Below are 19,600 nucleotides of genomic sequence, written 5' to 3'. Positions count from 1 at the left end.
ATGCGCCGGTCGTTCCATCGATCAGCCCAGGAATCTGCTGCTGGACCACCCCGTATGGGAGGCGAGCCACCCCTTTGCAGCGCGCCACGTTGTGCTGCGTCGCGCCACGTTCCTATCAACCCATTTACCCACCTAGCCCATCTAGCCGTTTACTCGAGCAACGCCCGATATAACGATGGGCGAGGCCATCTTCCTGTGGAGCAATGACTGGCGAAGAACGCGTTATTTACCCTCCGTTTCAGGGTGTGTACCGTTAGATTGTGATAGATTAATCCGGGGGATACCAACCGATAATTTGTTTTTCACGTTAAGACAATGCAGCTTTTGCACCATTAAAGTTGGATTAAAGCTAAGCTGGAATATACGTTGGATTAAAGCTGAGATTAAATATACGATAATATAAAAAAAAAATGAAGAGGATATCAAAGATAAAAGACATTTAAATGAGATCGACTGATTTATTTTCAGATATACATATTGGAACTTAACTAACGAGTCTACTTTGAAATCCTCTCCCACCGCTCGCCGTTGCTCCAATCCGTAACATCTTCAGCATTCTTATGTGTGTCGAGACGCTCTTCGGCGAATCTTTTGTTGGAAAAATTCTCGACGTTCTTTAACGTCATATCCAACTCGAACACGATTTCCCGTGCACTCGTCATTACTTCACCTCTTTTCGGAGTCTCTTCAGGATTCACCGGACTGATTTCTATACATATTTCTGTATTGTCATCTGTATCGCCACTTATTCTTCTCGCTTCTTCACTGATGATTCTACAAACGTCGCGCCATAATTCTTTTTCGTTAGGATGAAGAACTTCGACAAACTCCCGAAAATTTTCCCAGTCCATATCTCTACTGTTCTCGAGAATTTTACGATAAATTGACAAAATTTCTGCCGTATATTCATTGTTTTTTCCAACGATGTTTTTTAGTAACGCATCCTTGTAAATAATTTGTCGTATGATTTTATTTCTAGGATTATCTGCAGAAACGTAAGTCGTATTCTCGTGATAAATCTTGACGGAATTCTTGGATTTATTCAGATTCTGGTTACGTAAATTTACAAAATTACCTTGCCTTTTAACCGAACGATCTTTACCTTCTGATAAGTCAGACAATTTAGTTGGCACACAATCATCCGCGCAAATATTTCTTATCTCATTATCTGTCTTATTGAAATGAGCAAATGCGGCGTCCGCGGATTTAGAATGCAGTAACTTTTTGCCATTTAGCACGTTGTTTATTAAATATTTTTTGTAAAAAAATGTCGATTCCTTATCCGATACAATTGTTTCGATTAAATGACAAATTTTTCTTCGTGTTTCTGGCGATAATCGAACTAAAATATTTGACTCATGTGTATATAGCTCGCCTATTGATTCTTTTGCATTACCGGAATGTCTGTCTTTCGCAATTTGAGCTCTGACATGTCGAGCGATATCTAGAGAGGGTCTTGACGAAACTAATTGGCGACCTCGAGGAATGTCTTCGTCGTCTATATTATTTATTTCATATTTCCTTTTTAGAGATCCGTACATCAAATTCTCAACGGATGACGAGCTAAAGATAGTAGCGTCACTTTCTCTTCTCTGCTCCTGGAGAGCACAATCTTCAAGAGAATCCTTCTCCATGTGATTAGACCAGTTATCCGTTTTCGTCTTTTCTACCGCGTGAGAATATCGCGAAACATTTGCAGGGAAGCTAACGTTCTCTCTGCTATTGTCTATTCTCGGCATTGGTAGGTAACGGTATTCGTCCAAAGCTATTCGGGGCAAATGTCCCGATTCGTCGAACAACCAAAATCCCGCGTCACGTTGCGAATAATCCTCTCGACTGCCATACAAGACGGAACTCCGTCCGTCTCTCGCGTCGTCCGGGCGAGTACAGCGCTTTTCTTGCAATTTCGAAAGAAGTTCGTTCTCTTTCTCGTCTAACTCCGTAAATTGACCACGTGCCAAATATTTCACGGTGTCGACAACCGGATAAATATCGCCGCGTTTGTCGAGCGGTTGTTGCGAAGCTTGGATATTAGAACGTCGATCTCTTGCCAACGAGTCATCGATTTGCGACTTAGGTTCATATAAAATCTCCCTCACGACTTCTTCCCTGTCGATACTGGCGTAGGCTTTTATCGCATTTGAAGATTTACACTTACCAAAATTATTTCGTTCAGCACTATTGCATTCGTATCTTTTATTCTTTCTCTCTATTTCCAAATCCGTAATATATAATTTTTTAATAGCATTATTATCGGGATAAAATTTATTTTTAATTGTAGGATTAATACTGGCTTTCGTAACAGATATATTATTAGCTTCATTTGATCTTTCAACACATTTCTTAATTACGAAAGAGTGTTCTTTAGTTGGCAATAATTCAATTTCGCTCAATTTCTCTGTATATTCAGTTTGATTGTTCACTTTAGAGTCATTAATTCTTGATTGCACGTTATTTATTAAATTTGGAGAACTTATTAAAATTTCTGATTTCTCATTATTCTGATTATTATTAATACAATCGCGTTCGGCAGCTGTAGCTTCATCATTGAGTCTGGTTTTTGTCCTATTTCTTTTAAGTTTTTTGATAGTAGGATGCGATTCTAGTATGCAACTGATTACCCCGCAATGTTCACATCTATGCAAAGAGGAATCGTTTGAAAGAAGATCCTCTAATTTCTTATGACGCTGAGCTAACAAACATTGTAACGCTCGCAAAATCTCGTTACAGCAATTATTAGTCAGCAAGGAAACTCGAGAATCAGAGTCTGTAATAAAGTCGAGGATTTTATAAATCGCTCCTAGCTCGATGAAAGGTGCAACTGATGCATTATTCATGTCGTTACATATTTGAGAATGTATATCTTCCTTATTTACTTTATCCTTCGTTCGATCGTGTGATTCTTTCTTATTTCCGTGTAATGTAGAAATCGGCTTATCCGACTTGAAAGAGCGCGGTGAATAATCGTGACAGGTAAGCGGTGAAGATGTAATTTCCGATCTTTCAGCATTTCTGTATGTATCCTTTTTGTTTTCATTTCCATCGAACGAAAGACAGAAATCTAGTTTACTTTCTCGCTCACTTATGGTACTTAAAGTTCTCGTCGAAGGTACTATTGTACTATTCGAAAATGTAGCTTGGGATGTGATCGATGGAACTATCATTACTTTCCATAAATCATTGTAATCCATATTCAATGATATGCAGCAGTCGCAGAAAGAACTTTTCGATGATGCATTTTCTTCTATATTGATTTTTCTAGCGGAAGATGAACATTATTATTTACATGTTCAAGATTACATTTTTGATAAATAACTATTAAATGCATTATTATGTGAAGTTTGACAAGTAGTTTTGTTACCAATTATGCTGTATATTTATTCATCGAAATGGATCATGGAAAATGATGCATCTTCTATTGCAATCAAATTTGGATTATTAATGTTCGGTTATATTACAAGATAGTCTTATCGAAGTTGTATACAGTTACATAACATACATAGGTTATAAATAAAATTTGATAAGATTAACATGAAATTTGCCATTTAAATGTTTCGCTCATAAATTCCGCATGGCTTTATGAGATCACTGATGTCTGATAGCATCATAAATCTGTTATATAAATATACAGTAGACAGAATACAAATAAATTAAACATATGAATACAATAACTATGTAATGTACATACAAAATTTAATGATGTCTGATAGCATCATTATATAAATATACAGTAGACAGAATACAAATAAATTAAACATATGAATACAATAACTATTTATGTAATGCACATACAAAATTTAATATAATTATCTCAAGTTTTAACATTAAGTTAAATCTTTGTATATAACATTTTTGTATCTCTCCATTATTGATGGTAATTTAAAACATAAAGATATTACAGAAAATCTCGTGTTTTATTAATTGTAAATTATTTTGCAGAAATATTAAATATACAAGAGCATCACCCTCTATACAATGAACAAAGCACCATCTACGCGGGAAAAGCGTCGGCCGTCGCATTGTGAATAATCGAATAATCGCAATCGTGATCAATATCGAGTCTATGCTCGCGAAAATATAACAAGTGACTGTTTAGCATCCCATCAGAACATTCAGAACCGGCGCGTGTAAGAGGTTGCCTTTTGCGAGAATGCCTCAAATCATGGCAGAGGCATTCGCGAGAGGACTGCTAGACAAGATAATGATAGAAGTTCTGGACGTTGTAGATCGCGATGCAGAGGATGGTAAGGTGCAAGCTCGTCTGTACTTCTCGTGAATGTAACGGCGGATTGAATAATGAATAGAGACGTTGTTGTATGCGTATACGATGTTGTTCATTGATAAACGCCATTTCACGATGCTGTTTCGCAACAGTATCATTGCGATTGACATGTATTTCGCGAAGATAACTGCGCGCAGACGCGTATAATTATCCCTATTAGGCGCGAATAATATATACGCGATAAACACTGTTATTAGGAAAATCCTGGGAACAGCACGTCAATGAGGAAACAGGCGGAATATCGGGATATGCTCATTCGGAATATGTATACGGTAGACAACAAGCAAACGAACGTACGCACGTAAATTACAGCAAGGATGAAGAGATAGACTTGATCGCGAAGATAGTGCGCGATTTGCGCGACATACGGATCGGAGATTCGCGCTATGTACTTCCGCCTTCATTGTTAGCGTTGGAAAAACAGGTAATTGGGTGTAGCTATAGAGGTAACACCAACTTTCCAAGACGTAATTATTCTATTATAATCAATTACATAAAGATTATAGTTATTTAAGGAAAGAGAGAGGGAAGGAAGGTAATAAAAATGCAAAAAATTTCAAAGAACAAAATTTTTAATAAGTCGAATAATACAATATCAAATTGTTTTTTACATATACTATTTTTGTTAAGTCGTCAAGATAATTTATTTCTAAAAGAAGGTTATTGCGCTAGCTTCAGCAGTTCTATGATCAAGTAAAATTGCAATCGCACCTTTTTTGATATTAAAATATTAAAGAAATGTACTTGTTTAATTTTGAATTTCATAAGAAATTAAGTTAAAGTTAACATTGAATTTTGTATGTGTTTATTTCATCATAGTCACCTCTAGCTTATACGTGAGCCGTATAACTGCAATTGCAGAGCACTCACGTGCGACAGGTCTTGCAACACATTCGCGGTTGACTCTTAGAGTGCCGCATCTGTATCATATTAATTCCACACGCGACTACACCTTGCGTGTTAGGATAAGAGGGTTTACTCACGAGACACGCTTGTCCTCGCTTGAACAGGTGAAATGCGCCGCATGCAACGACGACGCGCCGCTCACGAATCCGACAACCGACGTTGCCGAAACTCAGCGCACGACCCGAGGTCAAGGTGACACGCACCAGATTGTACACGCGGCGATCTTCGAGCCACCGACCGAACTGACGGAGTCGGTGAAGATGGTACGGAAGAAGAAAGAAGGCGAAGTGGCCAACGAGGCTACCAACGTGTCCGTCGGTCTGTTACAGCAGCTGATCGAAGATCTGGAGAACAAGGCGATTTCAGCTTGCTCCGAAGACGATGCTCCTTTAGAGTCGATCAGCAAGGAACACGTTGCCGTTTGCGAGGAGAAGGAAGAGCAATTCATTAGGACTATCGAGAGCAATCCTGGCGACACACACGAGATGACAATGAAGACTCTTCAAGGTAGCGAATCAATCGGCCGCTTCCGCGTCATCGAACTGAAGCACGACGAAGAACTGAGGTCTCACTCGAGTCACCACGTGGCGTCCACCTCGAGGGAAGTCGCCCTCGAGGAGGTTCAGATTGAGAAACGCGGGTCAAACTCGTTATCGTCGTTGAAACCGTCGCGCGACGACGGCATCACGACCGCGGATCAGATACTACACATCAACGACGCGGAGAAGCGAAAAACGTTCAACGAAGCGACAGCGAAGAAGAAGAAGAGAGGCTTTGGCAGCCGATTGAGGAAACTCTTCCGCGCCGCCTTCGGTCGCCGAAAGAATTGATGCTGTGAGTTCCAGAAGGAATGCTATCTCGCAATATATATGTTAAACGACGACGATTCCCGTTCGCTCATGCAGCAGCTTTTTAGTCATGTATTTTTTTAGACAGAAACATGTCCACGAATATACAGCGAGTAAAAATAAACTGGCCGCGGGCGATCCCCGCAACTTCAGCATTCAATACAATTTCGGTGCGACGCGTGAATCAGACTCTCTATACATTCCTAGATAGTATTCGTAAGCGTTGTACACAAACCCGCAAAATTCTGTAAAATATATAACGGATGATGATCTCACATAATGCGTCTCACGTTCTTGACAACGGTTAGCTTAAGCGATTTAGTTTAGAAATCGATAGCCGTATAGAAGCTGACTCGCGGCGCCGAAGTCCGAGAGTATATTTTTGCCCGATGCGTCCATCGGGCGCTGCAGATCTGGCAATCTGACATAGGAATGTCGTTGTCGACGTCGACGTCGAAACCCCATTTACCGCGGCAGGAAGAGACATTCGCCGACTCTCGCCTCCTCGTCGCTTCTCGAACTGTTTTTGGCGCGCGGCGTTGCCATGCCCCGTCGTCATCGGTCCGGACCGAGACTCCTCTCGCAGATCTGGATCTCAGCATCATTCGAGGGTGTCCTCGTAGCGCCATCTGCAAAAATAAAATGAGTAAATTTGGTAACACCGGGTACCACTTCTGGTTCAGGCTCCGTTCGGTCAACATCCACTGGTACCAGACGATCGACAATGGTAAGTCTCGATATTCAGCCACTTTCTCCTTCGCGATTGAAAATCTCCCTGACAGCTCTTTCTCGTGAATGACAGAAATTTAATAAATTACTGTTGAATTATTTTTTATAAATCAATAATGTAATATCGAGATATATCGAAATGAAAAGCTTCAATATAACGAAAACTCCTTGTATTTCAGGCAGACCTCAGCAGCAAGGATGTCGAAAGTGAGTAAAGCAATCTTCAAATAGTTTATATTTTCGACGCGTCTTATACAAACCGTATGGAAGTAATTAACGAAGATGGATTAATCAATTTACACTAGTGAAGCTATGAGTGATTTCTACATGTACCTCGTAACTTGAGTCACGCGATTAGAAGGAAGTGAATAAAGTTTCGACAGAAAAATGTAAAACTTTCACCATTACCAAAACCGGCAGTAAAGTTCATGTAAAATCAAGTCACGTCATTAACTAGTGACGTCATTAATACTAAAATAACATATTGTAGATTTTTATTAAATTACAATTATTAACGTTTCTAACAACAGTTCAACCAATGCGAGCAATCTCTTTATTAAATGTAATTGTTTTATTCTGTGATCATTATTGAATTATATAACAGAATATTTAGAAGATTAAAAAGATATTGGCAGATTTTGTGAAACATTTTATTTAACTCTCTTCGGTACTAGAGAAACAAATATTTTCAATATTCCGCTTCGTATTTAAAGCCCATACTTGTTTTCTTATTCATTTTTTTTTAACAATTATTTTTTTATCGAGTCCAATGCATCATAACTCGCGAATTTTCCTCACGGAATTTTCAATTTATGCGTGTCGCGTGCCATTTTTGACGTTACATAATAGCTAGATGGGTCGGGTAGGTGGATACGACCGTTCCGTAGCGCGTCAAAAATAGGTTGGTAGGCTGTTCTTATATGGTTCGGCGGGGGTAATCTGACCCACTACTTCCACCACCGGCTTCTTCAATCAGCGGTGGGGCTTACTGCCTCTCCCAAAATAGAAGAATATTTTTGAAGAAAGGTACGCACGCCGTACTTCATGTCTACGACTGGGTATTAACCCAGATTTCGCACCTCGCATATTTAAAAGCGAGACCAAATATCCATGGCCGACGATGGCAAGATTTAGCTTAATCCCGAAGTGATCTTGTTATCAAGAATTTGGTTGTCGGTGAAGATATCACTTATAGTATAGCTAGTTTAGCTGGAAAAATGCATAAGAAATTATTCCTTTTGTTAAAAAGGGGCAGAATTCGCCTTCTCCATTTACGACTCTGACGGCACCAACGTCATCGATGCGGTTGATCTTGGCAACGTCCTTCGCGCGTTGAACTTGAACCCGACAAATGCGACCATCGAAAAGATGGGCGGCACGAAGAAGAAGGGCGAAAAGAAACTAAAACTGGACGAATTCCTGCCTATCTTCAGCCAGTGCAAAAAAGACAAGGATCAGGGGTGCTACGAAGACTTCCTCGAATGTTTGAAGCTGTACGATAAACAGGAAGACGGAACGATGCTCGGCGCGGAATTGTCCCACACACTTCTGTCACTCGGTACGATTAGCTTTTTTTCATCAACAATTAATTTAAAACACGTTAAAAAGTGATAATACAAATTTTACTTTACTACTTTTATTATGTAATTGTATTATGTGATACAATCTCGTATAATATATTTCTTTTAGTAGATAATCCATTTATGTAAGTCTTACAATTAGAATAGAATAGTCTATGTGCTGCTTGATTATGTTGAAAATAATAAATATTCATTCGCGAATATTAGCCCTCAAAAGATTGTGTATAATTGAATGCTCTATCTCTAAAGGAAATAAGTTATATAATATTATAATATGATCTAAATGGTCGAATTTGTCATAGGTGAACGTCTTACTGACGTGGAATGCGACGAAGTCATAAAGGACTGCATGGACCCAGAAGATGATGACGGTTTCATCCCCTATGCCCGTAAGTATCGACTTTACGCCGTTACCTTGAATGCACCCCCCCCCCTCCCCCCGAAATAGACAAAGAGTGTCAAATCACCTGCATTGCATTAGAATATGTTAGTTTGAGGAAAACTATTAATGTCCCTGTCTATTTTTCAAGATCCCTAAATCTGTTTCGTTAGAATTAGAAAGTCCCCCTTGTATATAATGTACGAACTTGGAGCGAGACGCTACCGTGTCTCTTGATCTTCAAGGTCCCTAAATCTCTGTTTCGTTAGAATTAGAAAGTATCTCCCTTGTATATAATGTACAGTCGACAAACCCTTCGGTTCGATAATACGGCCCTCCGGTAACTTCCGGCAACGTGAAGAGGTGTCCCGGACTCAATTTGTTCCCTCTCCATCATTTGACACTTCCACATTTTTGTGTTTCACAGCCTTCTTGAAGAAGATGATGGTGCTTTTGTAAACGGTCGAGGTGTATATCCAGACAATGATCATTCATCGTGAGTACATCCTGTAGTACGATTCCACGATTGTCCGCCATTTCTTGTTGATCTATCTACCTGTCTTTCTGCCTCTCTGTCTCTTCATCTATGTTCATTAACATCGTCTCGTTGTCGCATTTTCTCGCTGAGCATATTCCAGACTTTATAGGACGCAACGTTGCAGCTCAACAGGGATGCTGGAAATCGATAACCCGCTTCTCGCGCAGAAAACACGTACGAAGGTTTTGCTCGCGCGCGAGGTCAATGACCTGATGAGATCATCGAGGCAAATTATACAGAATAAAATTAATCGAAACACTCATAAGAAATTAAAACGGAGCAGAAAAAAGATATATTAAACGAAATTTTTTTTTCTACATAGACACGTTATATTACAGTATTTTTAAGTTTTGATTTTTATTTTATTTAACATCGTAATTCTTTAATTTTCTTGAAGAGAAAGACGAATAATCAGACACAAAAAAACAATTTCATTACATACGTTTCATATTAATTATACAATTGCATAAATTCTATTCTTCTGTATCCATAATACTTCTGTCATAAAAATAATTTTTAATATATATAAACTCTGTATTTCTCTGCTACGCGACTTATTAATGCTTTTTGTACATTTATGTATCTATTGCTTCTACGTATTTTGTCGCTTTGCTATTGAGAAAAATCTACATGGCAGCGCAGAGTTAAGCACTGACTGCTATTTAAATTAGACTAAATCGTTCAGGATTGTCAGCTTCGCGCATAAACTAATTCTTTATATCTGCCTTAAAATATATCGTTTATCGTCTCTGTGAAAACATGCTTATTCACATTGTCAATGTTTCGCGATTTGCCCGCGCGGAAATATATATTGATCATTCTATTTCGTTCGCAGCGTTCCTTAAGAGACTGTGTGAGAGAGCGGCAGCACCAAGCGACGATTAGTAGGATGATCGCTGTCAACATCTATGCGCCAAGCTCCACGTCGACGATGGACACATTCGCCATATTCGCTCGTCACATTCACCACTCTTCTCATCCCCCTCCCCCCCGCTGGATCACCTTGCAAGGATCCATTTGACAATTTGCACGTAAATCGCGATTCTGGAATCAGCAACATCAATGCGTCAGCAATAGTTTATTGAAAGAAAAGCAAGAAAGAAGAAGGGCCCCATGAACATCAAGTATACAAAAGGAAAATAATATTTCATCTCGAAATGCACGCGATATATCGTTATTCGATTCGGTTTCATACAGCGTCCGTTAAATTTACAGAATGCAAAATATCTTTATATAGCAGCACTGTACAAAGTCAGATGAAACGGTCGATGTTAATTTACTTCTTACTGTTACTGTAATAAATCGCTCCTCTCGAACCGATGGAGAGGATTAAAAGTCTCTCACTATGCATTGTTATCTCGAAAGTATCCTGTTTGTTGCGCATTGTGCTCTCTTTTGAAATTGTTATACTTAATTCCCTTGTTTAATATTTGTAAAGTTCAAATGATTACAATTTATTCATATATTGCCCGTGCGTATGTCGTGAGAGCGCAAGCTTTAGTGACACAAAACACTTTAACGCTGTGACAAAATATGATGTCACAAAGACCGTCAGATTAGCATGGATTCTTTGTCGCTAGCGTATAAGTCTGGCTATTTTTGTCCGACTGACATTTTCTTGCTCTACTTAAGCAATCGCGTGAGAAGCACAGACAACAAGGCATGCCACTATTGTCACTGCCGAAATCTATTTAAAAGTTGCGTCAGCACGCTCGATTTCTTATATTGCATACTATCTTTTCTAGACTTTGCGTATTTTGTATGATATCGCCGTTAATCATTCAAGTAGAAGTTCCCTTTCTCTCTATTCGACGTACTTTCGTAAGAGCCATACCTTATTACTGAATAATTATAATTTAAGTACTTGGAAACTATCTTGGAAATTTGTTTTCAGTTGAGTCAAGTTTAAAGGACAAGACTTAGTAACTTTCGCGCAAAACGGCGAGTGGAATTTAACTGAATGAAATTCTCGCGTGAAATTGGAAATAACGGAAAACGATACAAGTCTCATGATATTTTTGCGCAACGTCATTCGCGAATCAGTTTAGATTCAGGGGCCGGCTCGAGTTCTTTTCAAATCGAGAAACATCTTCGGCTGATCTCCGGCACATATTTATCACGGCACGCATCTCCTCGGCATCCTATGCGAGCGAGAGAGAGAGAAACAGCACGGCTCGATCGATAAATCCGCGTTTAAGCGCGGATTTCAATCGCGTATGAGATCTCTCTCTCTCTCTCTCCCCTCTTGTCGCTCATCGTCATCGTATACCTGCCTGATGACGGTGCGCGCGTTTGTTGTGGGTGGACGGACACGACGCGTCCGTTCGTACGCGCTCGGCAGGCTTCGCTCACAGGGACAGAGAGAGAGAGAGAGAGAGAGAGAGAGAGAGAGAGAGAGAGAGAGAGAGAGAGAGAGAGAGAGAGAGAGAGAGAGAGAGAGAGAGAGAGAGAGACAGGCGTGGGGCCACACAGCTTTTGGTCCCGGCGAGCCGGCGGCCCGAGCCAGTCGGTTCAAACGCGTCGGTTCAAGCGCAGCGCGTCTCCCGAGAGTCATCATCTCCCGTAAACGGTGTCATCGTCTGCTTCACTTTCGCAGCTCGTTTGTACTTCCCGTTCTCTCGTCCTCGCACGCATCACTTCGCGTATACGCGTGCGAAAATCCTTAAACGCCGCTTGCGCATCGCGCGCGCGCGCGCGCGCGAGCACGTCGAAGCGGAGTGCTCGACGCGACGCGGAGTCGGCGGAGTTAGGTCGCGGGAGGAGAGAGAGATCTCCGCGAAGAGAGCAGTCCCCGAGTACGACGACCACCGCCTAGAATCGCCCGTGAAGGATGACGGACGTCCACCAGGTGAACCCGGGCAAGGACGTCGCCGGCGGCAGACTGCAGCAGAGCGGAGCGGCGCAGCAAACAGGTTGGTCCACGTTCGCGAAAATTTAGCTCTCTCTCTCTCTCTCTCTCTCTCGCGCGCGCGGTTCCTCCACCGCGTCGACATTTATTTTCGCGACCACTGACAACCTTGAGACGCGACGTCTCTCCGTGGTCCACGGGCAGCCGATTGGAGCAGCAGGCAGCGCGCCGCGCGCGGCGCGCGCCTTCCGCCATTTTGACCCGACTCGTGTAGGAGAGAGGATCCGATCTCGCGGAAAAATCGCGCTTTTCCGCACCCCCGTCGCATTGTCCCCCGCGCCGCTGATCTTCTCACGCGATCGTTAAAATGAGCTACGCGTACGTGGACTACGGCGTTTCTGAATCCGTTTGCGCGACAACGCCGGGCGCGGTCCGTGAGAAACGCGCGCCGCGCGATATACCGGAGACGATCACTGGATCGACAGACGACTCTATTTCAACCCTCTCGGGTGCTCGTTAAAACTGAGAGCACGAGAAATGTGTGGCGCTTTATTAGATTTCTTTCCGGAAACTAAAATTATCTTAAAAACGAATGAAAGACTCATTAAAAAAAATATGCAATTCTGGATCCCTGCGAGGCATCCTCGTTCATTAGCCTTCTAGAAACGTCGATGGACAATTTCTCCTCGAACACATCGTCGTTTCATTTTAGCAAAACATTCTTCGTGATATAAATTGAAACTCGTTACGAATTAATCAACGTTGATTTCTGTCTATTTGATTTTCTCACTAATAACTTCATTATTGTGCTCATGTTTGTTAATTTCCGTATCATTTATCACACGTTGTAATCTTTATTTTGTATCACAGCGTGCTTATCAGCGTGCATATAATAATGTTTACATAATTCGTAATAATTACATCGTACTTTGACAGTTATATTACGGAAATTTATCATACGTATCTTTTCCGAGTTGGCACCGCAATGGAGTCGATCAAACAAGAATCTTGTAGTTCTACGACATATATTTGTCGTGTCTGAATTTTTATTTACGTATTAAAAACATCGGATAAAATTGCAACCGTCAAACGAAGAAACACGTGACACAATGAAATGACCTATTTTCCATTATCCATTTTAATATTATCTATTTTTAACTTTAATACCTTTAAATAATGCACGCTGAAAGTCAATTTTGCCACTTATCTCTCAACACTAATAAATATTTCCAGTTAAAATAACAAAAAGACGTATCGGTGTATTTTGTAGGAAATAATACATCACAGGGGGAGTTTTAATATACAAAACTCTACCTAGGCTGCTATGTCCATATTTATTAATTTATAAATAGAAATTCGAGGTGCCGACGGCCATGAAAAGATAAAATATATTTTTATTGATAAGAGATAAGGGAAAATATGACATAGAACAGACTTGTTATACACTTCATTCCAGAATTGCATGTACATGCAATTCTGCGTAATGTACATACATTATATCCATTCAAGTACACAAACGAACACTTTTCTGATTGTACTTATGTCAATTGCATCTATTTGCGATATACGGGCTCTTGCTCACGGAGTCGAAACACATTATAAAATATTACATGGAGTATACATGCGCGTCTGTCAGCATTAATTATCGAAGAGATCCGAATGCACGGCCGCGCATGGGAACTGAGTAAGAAGTATCATTACGCCGCTTGCATAGATTTATGAGGAAGACTGTACGGTGGCCTCAACGTCTGGGGGGCATTATACCCGGAGCGCGATGAGAAAATCCAGCATGAAACGTAGAACCGTACGACTAGGAAGCTTTTTTAACCAAGCCACTTTAATCTTAGCCGTGCTCTCCGCCGCTGCTCTTGTACGCAATTGGCCTCTTCTCTGCCGGCGCGGCGGAATCAATCGCGATACGGAAATCATTATACGCGACCGTGAGAAAAAAGTATTCGTCTCTCGTTTGTTACCATCGACACTCCGCGAAGAAGTTCGATAGTTTGCATCTGTGTCGTACTTGGCACGATTGTACCTGTAATCCACGAACACTTTCTCTCTCTCTCTCTCTCTCTCTCTCTCTCTCTCTCTCTCTCTCTCTCTCTCTCTCTCTCTCTCTCTCTCTCTCTCTCTCTCTCTCTCTCTCTCTCTCTCTCTCTCTCTCTCTCTCTCTCTCTCTCTCTCTCTCTCTCTCTCTCTCCCTCTCTCTATTTATCTGTTCTATCGCTATCTAAAATGCGGCTTGCATGACACTTGCCATTTCAGTGGTAACAATAATAAGCGACAGAATTAAGGCGAGAGAAGAAGTTATTTGCTTCAAAAATTTTCACGAACTTCACGCTCTCGGTAGTTCAAATAGTCTGGCTTGTGCTGCAATTTGCTATAAATCAGGCCCGACCTACGTCAAATAGATCCACAAGGTCTCGACGATGAGTAACGATCGCACGCGAGCGATCATCGAGCTCTTTCCGCGAGTCACGGCGGATTTTTACGGTTTCTTCGTAATTCATCGACTTATCGCTACACAAACTTTAATACGAGGTCACGATAAGAGGAGCCGAAGACTCGGATCGTCGAACTTCAACGTGAGAAGAGTATAGCTTCGCCTCTTCGCAGCAAACGGAGCAGAAAAATCGGCTCACGAGAAGAGGATCGGCCATCGCGATCGATCAATTAGGAAATTGATGAGCGTCAATGAGCTAACGACGTTTCGTGGGCGTGTAATTGCGCCGGAATTGGCAGGACTCGCCTCCGATGGCTTTAATCGGAGTGTCGCCAGCATCCTCGAATGGGACGATGTTTCGGACGGACATAGGCATCCGCTGTTCGTCCGCCACTTCCTGATACGATGATGAGGTCCAGAGGGGATTTCGCGGTTGTCCCGATTACATCACGCAGATATGACTTCATTTTGTCAAATTGAAACCTTTCTAATTTTTCAAAATAGAATATTTACGCCCACGGTCTATGAAAACTATTAATTATGTTACTTAAGTCACTTTATTTTGACATACGATCGTGGTAAAACTAATTTGAAGGATTGAATCGCGATAACATTAGAGGAGATATAATCGCTATGCAATCGCAATCTGCGTGACGGGCGCTAATCTGATGTTGAGATCAGTTCTTCACATTGTTTATTTGGTTCAAACAGATCCTCCGCCGCTAGTCATTACACTTGAGATTAATGGCTCGTAACCAGGCGACGCGACGCGAGAACTCGCGTGGAGTTACGTGAATACTTACGCGAGTACGAGGCCAAGGTTCTGCTCGTTACCCACGTCCCGCTTCGGGCCCTAACGCCCGATCATTACTGAAACACACGCGTCGTGCCATATTCGCGGACCCCTTTCGTTCTATCAGCGCCTATGCGAATAAAAAAGACTGCGATTTTTATTCAATTTGATTCGACACATCTTTCCATCAATCGTTCCCCGATATCTGGCATCGTTTCCTCTAGCAGGATATTAAACATAAAAAATAAAATACCTGTTGCAAGAAGCGCGACAGAATCTCATTACTATTCGACACAGTTTAATTTTATGTCATTTTCGCTGAATAATCCGCCACTCGGTAGGATAACGCGAAGCATGCGATGAACGTCAGTTGATTTTCAACGCACGCGTTTCGAACACGCTACACCGACAATTATCCGACCTTATAGTGGAGGCGCAGATGAAAGAGTTGAGCAAACTCGGAGAATAAATTATGGCTCGGTATACGGCGCGCGGTATCGACCAAACTCTTCGATGAAACGTCGCAACGACCTGCCGTAAATTGCGAAACGTCGGCATGTGGTCGGTCCCATTAGCGGGAGATCGTCTACTATCCGTTGGCAGTCGTCCGCACTTGAGGTACAGCGACCGGTTGGGGGATCTCTTGTCGCGAAAAGAGCGCTCTCGAGCGCGGCTTTAGCGCGACAGACACCTATTCAGCAATCGGCGATTCTCTCGCCGTTGAAGGGAGGAAGGGCCTACTTTCCAACGGAGCCCCATCGGCTAAGCGTCACGTTCAGGAGAACTCGGCCGAGCCGATACTCTAGTTAATGGTGTCAATATCTGACTTTGGCAACGCGCGCGACGCTTAACGCAAGAGTTAAAATGTCAGCTATTCACGCGTGTCGCGCATGGCAAGCATTCGAGAAAAGCAGTTGCTTGTCTTCTCTTCTTTATTTAAATTGCAAATTAATGCAATGTGTATTTTGAAGGCACAAATGTTTGTTTACGTAATTTGCTTGCTCTCTCGCTACATTCACAGTGCAATGTAAAAAGCGAGCTATTTATAGAAGAAGATATATTTGCGGTGGAAAAGATTAAAGAACCTGTACAGTGTGCTCATCAACATATTGCGATTAACGCGTTATGGCGGATTATATTTATAGCAATAATTGTCGTTTGCACGAAACAATTTACTGTTACGTTACGTCAAGGACGCTAATCGTGCCTGTCTACCTGTGTAAACGCGCGAAACGCACCGCGATAACAGTTCGAACGTACAAAGCGGCGATTACGTCAGCTTTAAAATTATATCGCGCGACATAATCGCCGGAATCGTTCGCGCAGATAAACGAGCATGTAACGTACAAAGTGTCTCTCGTAACGCACACTGATCTTGTCAATGAGTGCCACAAGGTAGTTCGCTTATCTCGACAAAAATTACACCCACTTTTGACAAGCCAATGTTTGCTTACGACATTGAGCAATACGCATACGTAAATAATGTTTTCTAAAAAAAACTCGGAAATAATGTCTCTAAAATACATTTACATATTGTCCAAAAAAGCGAATAATAGACGCAATTAATAGGCACAGTAATATATAGTTGATTTTATATTTTATTAAACGATCAAGAAAATGTATTACAGTAGTGAAAAGTGAAAATAAAATTAATAAGTATTTTAAATCTTGGAAGTATAAACAATTTAAAGAATTCTGTATTATTAGCATTTATACACTTTCGTAACAAATCGTGACGCCATTTAGACTAACTTTGGTCATAATAATCGATGACGTCATATCTTGTGAATGTGAGTTGTAAGTGGCTGAGAACACTGGGACATTATATGGTTATTTCGGTTTCACGACTTCAACGGGCACATGATGGTTTCGTATTTAATATTCATAATGTGTGTGGACGACTGTAGGAAATAAAGAAGTTACAAAACAGGCAGTCAGCATGTTTTGTCAGAGACTGTATATGTTTACATCACGGAAGGATATCTATTCGTATGAAACATGCATACGCATGCATTATCAGTCAGGTTTTGTTGAATATCAAAGTAGATCTCAAGCTTACAAGTAATATGATTGACTGCTAACCGTGAAACATAAGTTGAAAAATTGAATTTTAATTCGCGCGTTAATGTACTTATTTATATGTCTATTTTAAACGCGCGTAAATACACATTCATTTACATACACATTAATTAATTATTAATTAACATTGTCGAAATTAATTAATTTTAAATATTGCAGTTCCTGTACTTATATCTATATATTTTTCAAATATAGTAATACAAATAGATTGATGCATCTCGTACATAAATGTATCTCACATGCATTTATGGCAAAATATAATGCTATTAGATGTTTCGTCGGGATGGCAACCATTTTAAAACGCTATTAAGGAATAATCTTATCTTCGACACGGAACTTTCGTACAAACTTAGCGTGTAAGCTTTGGGAAGGCAAACTTTTCTTGCATTGAAAGTGCAGTATGTTAGCGTCAATATGCCCTTCCACAGCGCGCGTCTCGGTGAGGATAGGGAAAGGGAGGCGCGTAGTCGTACAAAGGCTTGAGTAAAGGGCGAGGGTAGAAACTCTACGAGGGGTTTGTCGGTGGTAGTAGACGCGGGAATCGATAATAAAACGTGCACGGAGCTGCGGCGCGCAGCATCCGTGCTACAGCGGAGTCGGTTTGCGTCGGATGTTTAAACGTTTAAAGGTTTGTTGTGGATTGCGCCCCTTTATAGAATGAAAAGAAGGCGCACAACGAATTTTAAATTGACAATTGAAATACGCTGACGCGGAGGCATATATATTATTGATAATAAAATTTTTCAAATCGAACTTCTTAAAAATCACTTACGTGCGTAATTGCACGAAGCGTTTCAGTACTATCGCCGGGGAATAAAAAATGGATAAGATAGAGCATTGAAAAGTAATAAGTCTGCAATATTTAATCGTAACTTGCAATATCTGTCCTTTCATTTCTCGCAGCACTGTAAAATTCGTAGTGTCTTTCTACTCAATTTCAGTCATTTTTAACCATTCCTATAGGTTGCCACTGCTCCTACTCAATATGTTGTTAATTTAACTAAAACAATGTTAATTTAAGTAGTTAAAAATAACAAAATGTTATTCAACTTAAGATATTGGTTTCATCCTTTAATATTTAACAGTGCGGGTGCACAGAAAAAAAAGAAGTGCTACATCAAGACTTATATTCTTGTATATAGGCAAGAATGTATAATCTTATAAGAATTTCAACTTTTTATTTTAACTTTTTTTCTTGATTAAACTATATAAATACCTTCACTCAAACAAGTTTTCTTCGTTTAACGCAATTTATATATTATTTCAAGATTATAGAGTCTTGCTTATATACAAGAATATAAGTCTTGATTTAACACTTCTTTTTTTGTCTGTGTATATTCACCCGGGATAAAATAGGGAAATCCTTGTAATTATATCGAGAAGACCCTCTAAAGCGAGCGAAGAATTGCGTTAGGTATCGCGTGAAACTGTCCTATGCGATCCCTCAACGATTCGATGTCGTTTATAATGCGTTTAATAAGACGGGACAGCAGAGGGACAGTGATCGCCTTTAATTTGCTTGAAAGGATCGGTGCGACACACCCGTAGCAATCGTCGTCATTATTGTACGTCCCGAGATGTCGAGGCGTGACCGATTGCCTGCGTATAGGATTGCCATTGCGCGATATCGCCTTACCGATAATTTTATGACAAGCGGCTAATGGACCAGATCGTCGTCCCGATCGCCTAATTGTTCATGCCTTACTGGCGTAATCGGCAGTCGCGAACTACCGTCGCTACTCGCAATGTTAAAAAACTCTCGGCTCAATTAACGATCGTTGCTGTCCTTGATCGATGCACGTTTTTGTGTAGACGACGCGTGCACGTTACTTTATTAGGGGCGTGACGAAATTATAACGAAGCTATTTCTGATCCAACATTCTTTTCCAAAAAATTTCCATTCGCACAGTTACATGGCGTTATAACTATAAACAATTAAATAATAAGAAATAAAAACAAAGAAGTATTTATTAATCATTTACTGTAATTACTAATTTCGAATATAAAAATAACAAAAATCAAAATTTCGTTGTTTGCATCTTTCGAAAGTTATCTATGCTAGATCAGAATAACTACTTTTAAATAATTGAATGTTGAATGTTAACGTTGATGAGTTGAGTCCGGAGTTACCTAGGTATTTAGGCAAGATAACACTTTCGTGCAGCAGCAATAGAT

General features: G+C 40.6%; 3 protein-coding genes across 3 annotated transcripts; 2 read left to right on the top strand and 1 right to left on the bottom strand.

Moving 5' to 3' along the window:
* Positions 1 to 133: 133 nt before the first annotated feature.
* Positions 134 to 3,829, bottom strand: LOC139773710 (uncharacterized). Its single transcript, XM_071708366.1, has one exon. It carries the CDS (start codon positions 3,189 to 3,191, stop codon positions 498 to 500), a length of 2,694 nt encoding a protein of 897 aa, XP_071564467.1. The 5' UTR covers positions 3,192 to 3,829; the 3' UTR covers positions 134 to 497.
* A 54-nt stretch (positions 3,830 to 3,883) lies between these two features.
* Positions 3,884 to 6,397, top strand: LOC139773880 (uncharacterized). Its single transcript, XM_071708664.1, has 3 exons — positions 3,884 to 4,244; positions 4,480 to 4,706; positions 5,293 to 6,397. The coding sequence occupies exons 1-3, from the start codon at positions 4,151 to 4,153 to the stop codon at positions 6,016 to 6,018; spliced, it is 1,047 nt and encodes a 348-aa protein (XP_071564765.1). The 5' UTR covers positions 3,884 to 4,150; the 3' UTR covers positions 6,019 to 6,397.
* A 233-nt stretch (positions 6,398 to 6,630) lies between these two features.
* Positions 6,631 to 10,600, top strand: Mlc1 (Myosin light chain alkali). The gene is made up of 6 exons (XM_071708786.1): positions 6,631 to 6,763; positions 6,945 to 6,972; positions 8,015 to 8,323; positions 8,648 to 8,734; positions 9,152 to 9,220; positions 10,098 to 10,600. Exons 1-5 carry the CDS (start codon positions 6,761 to 6,763, stop codon positions 9,181 to 9,183), a joined length of 459 nt encoding a protein of 152 aa, XP_071564887.1. The 5' UTR covers positions 6,631 to 6,760; the 3' UTR covers positions 9,184 to 9,220; positions 10,098 to 10,600.
* Positions 10,601 to 19,600: the final 9,000 nt, after the last annotated feature.

The sequence above is a fragment of the Temnothorax nylanderi genome, unplaced genomic scaffold, assembly GCF_030848795.1.
Source record: "Temnothorax nylanderi isolate EJ_2023f unplaced genomic scaffold, tnyl_v1.0 TNYL_tig0004_pilon, whole genome shotgun sequence".
In the NCBI taxonomy this organism is placed as follows: Eukaryota; Metazoa; Arthropoda; class Insecta; order Hymenoptera; family Formicidae; genus Temnothorax; species Temnothorax nylanderi.
The sequence above is the reverse complement of the archived record's forward strand: the minus strand, read 5'-3'. Positions and strand labels throughout refer to the sequence as shown.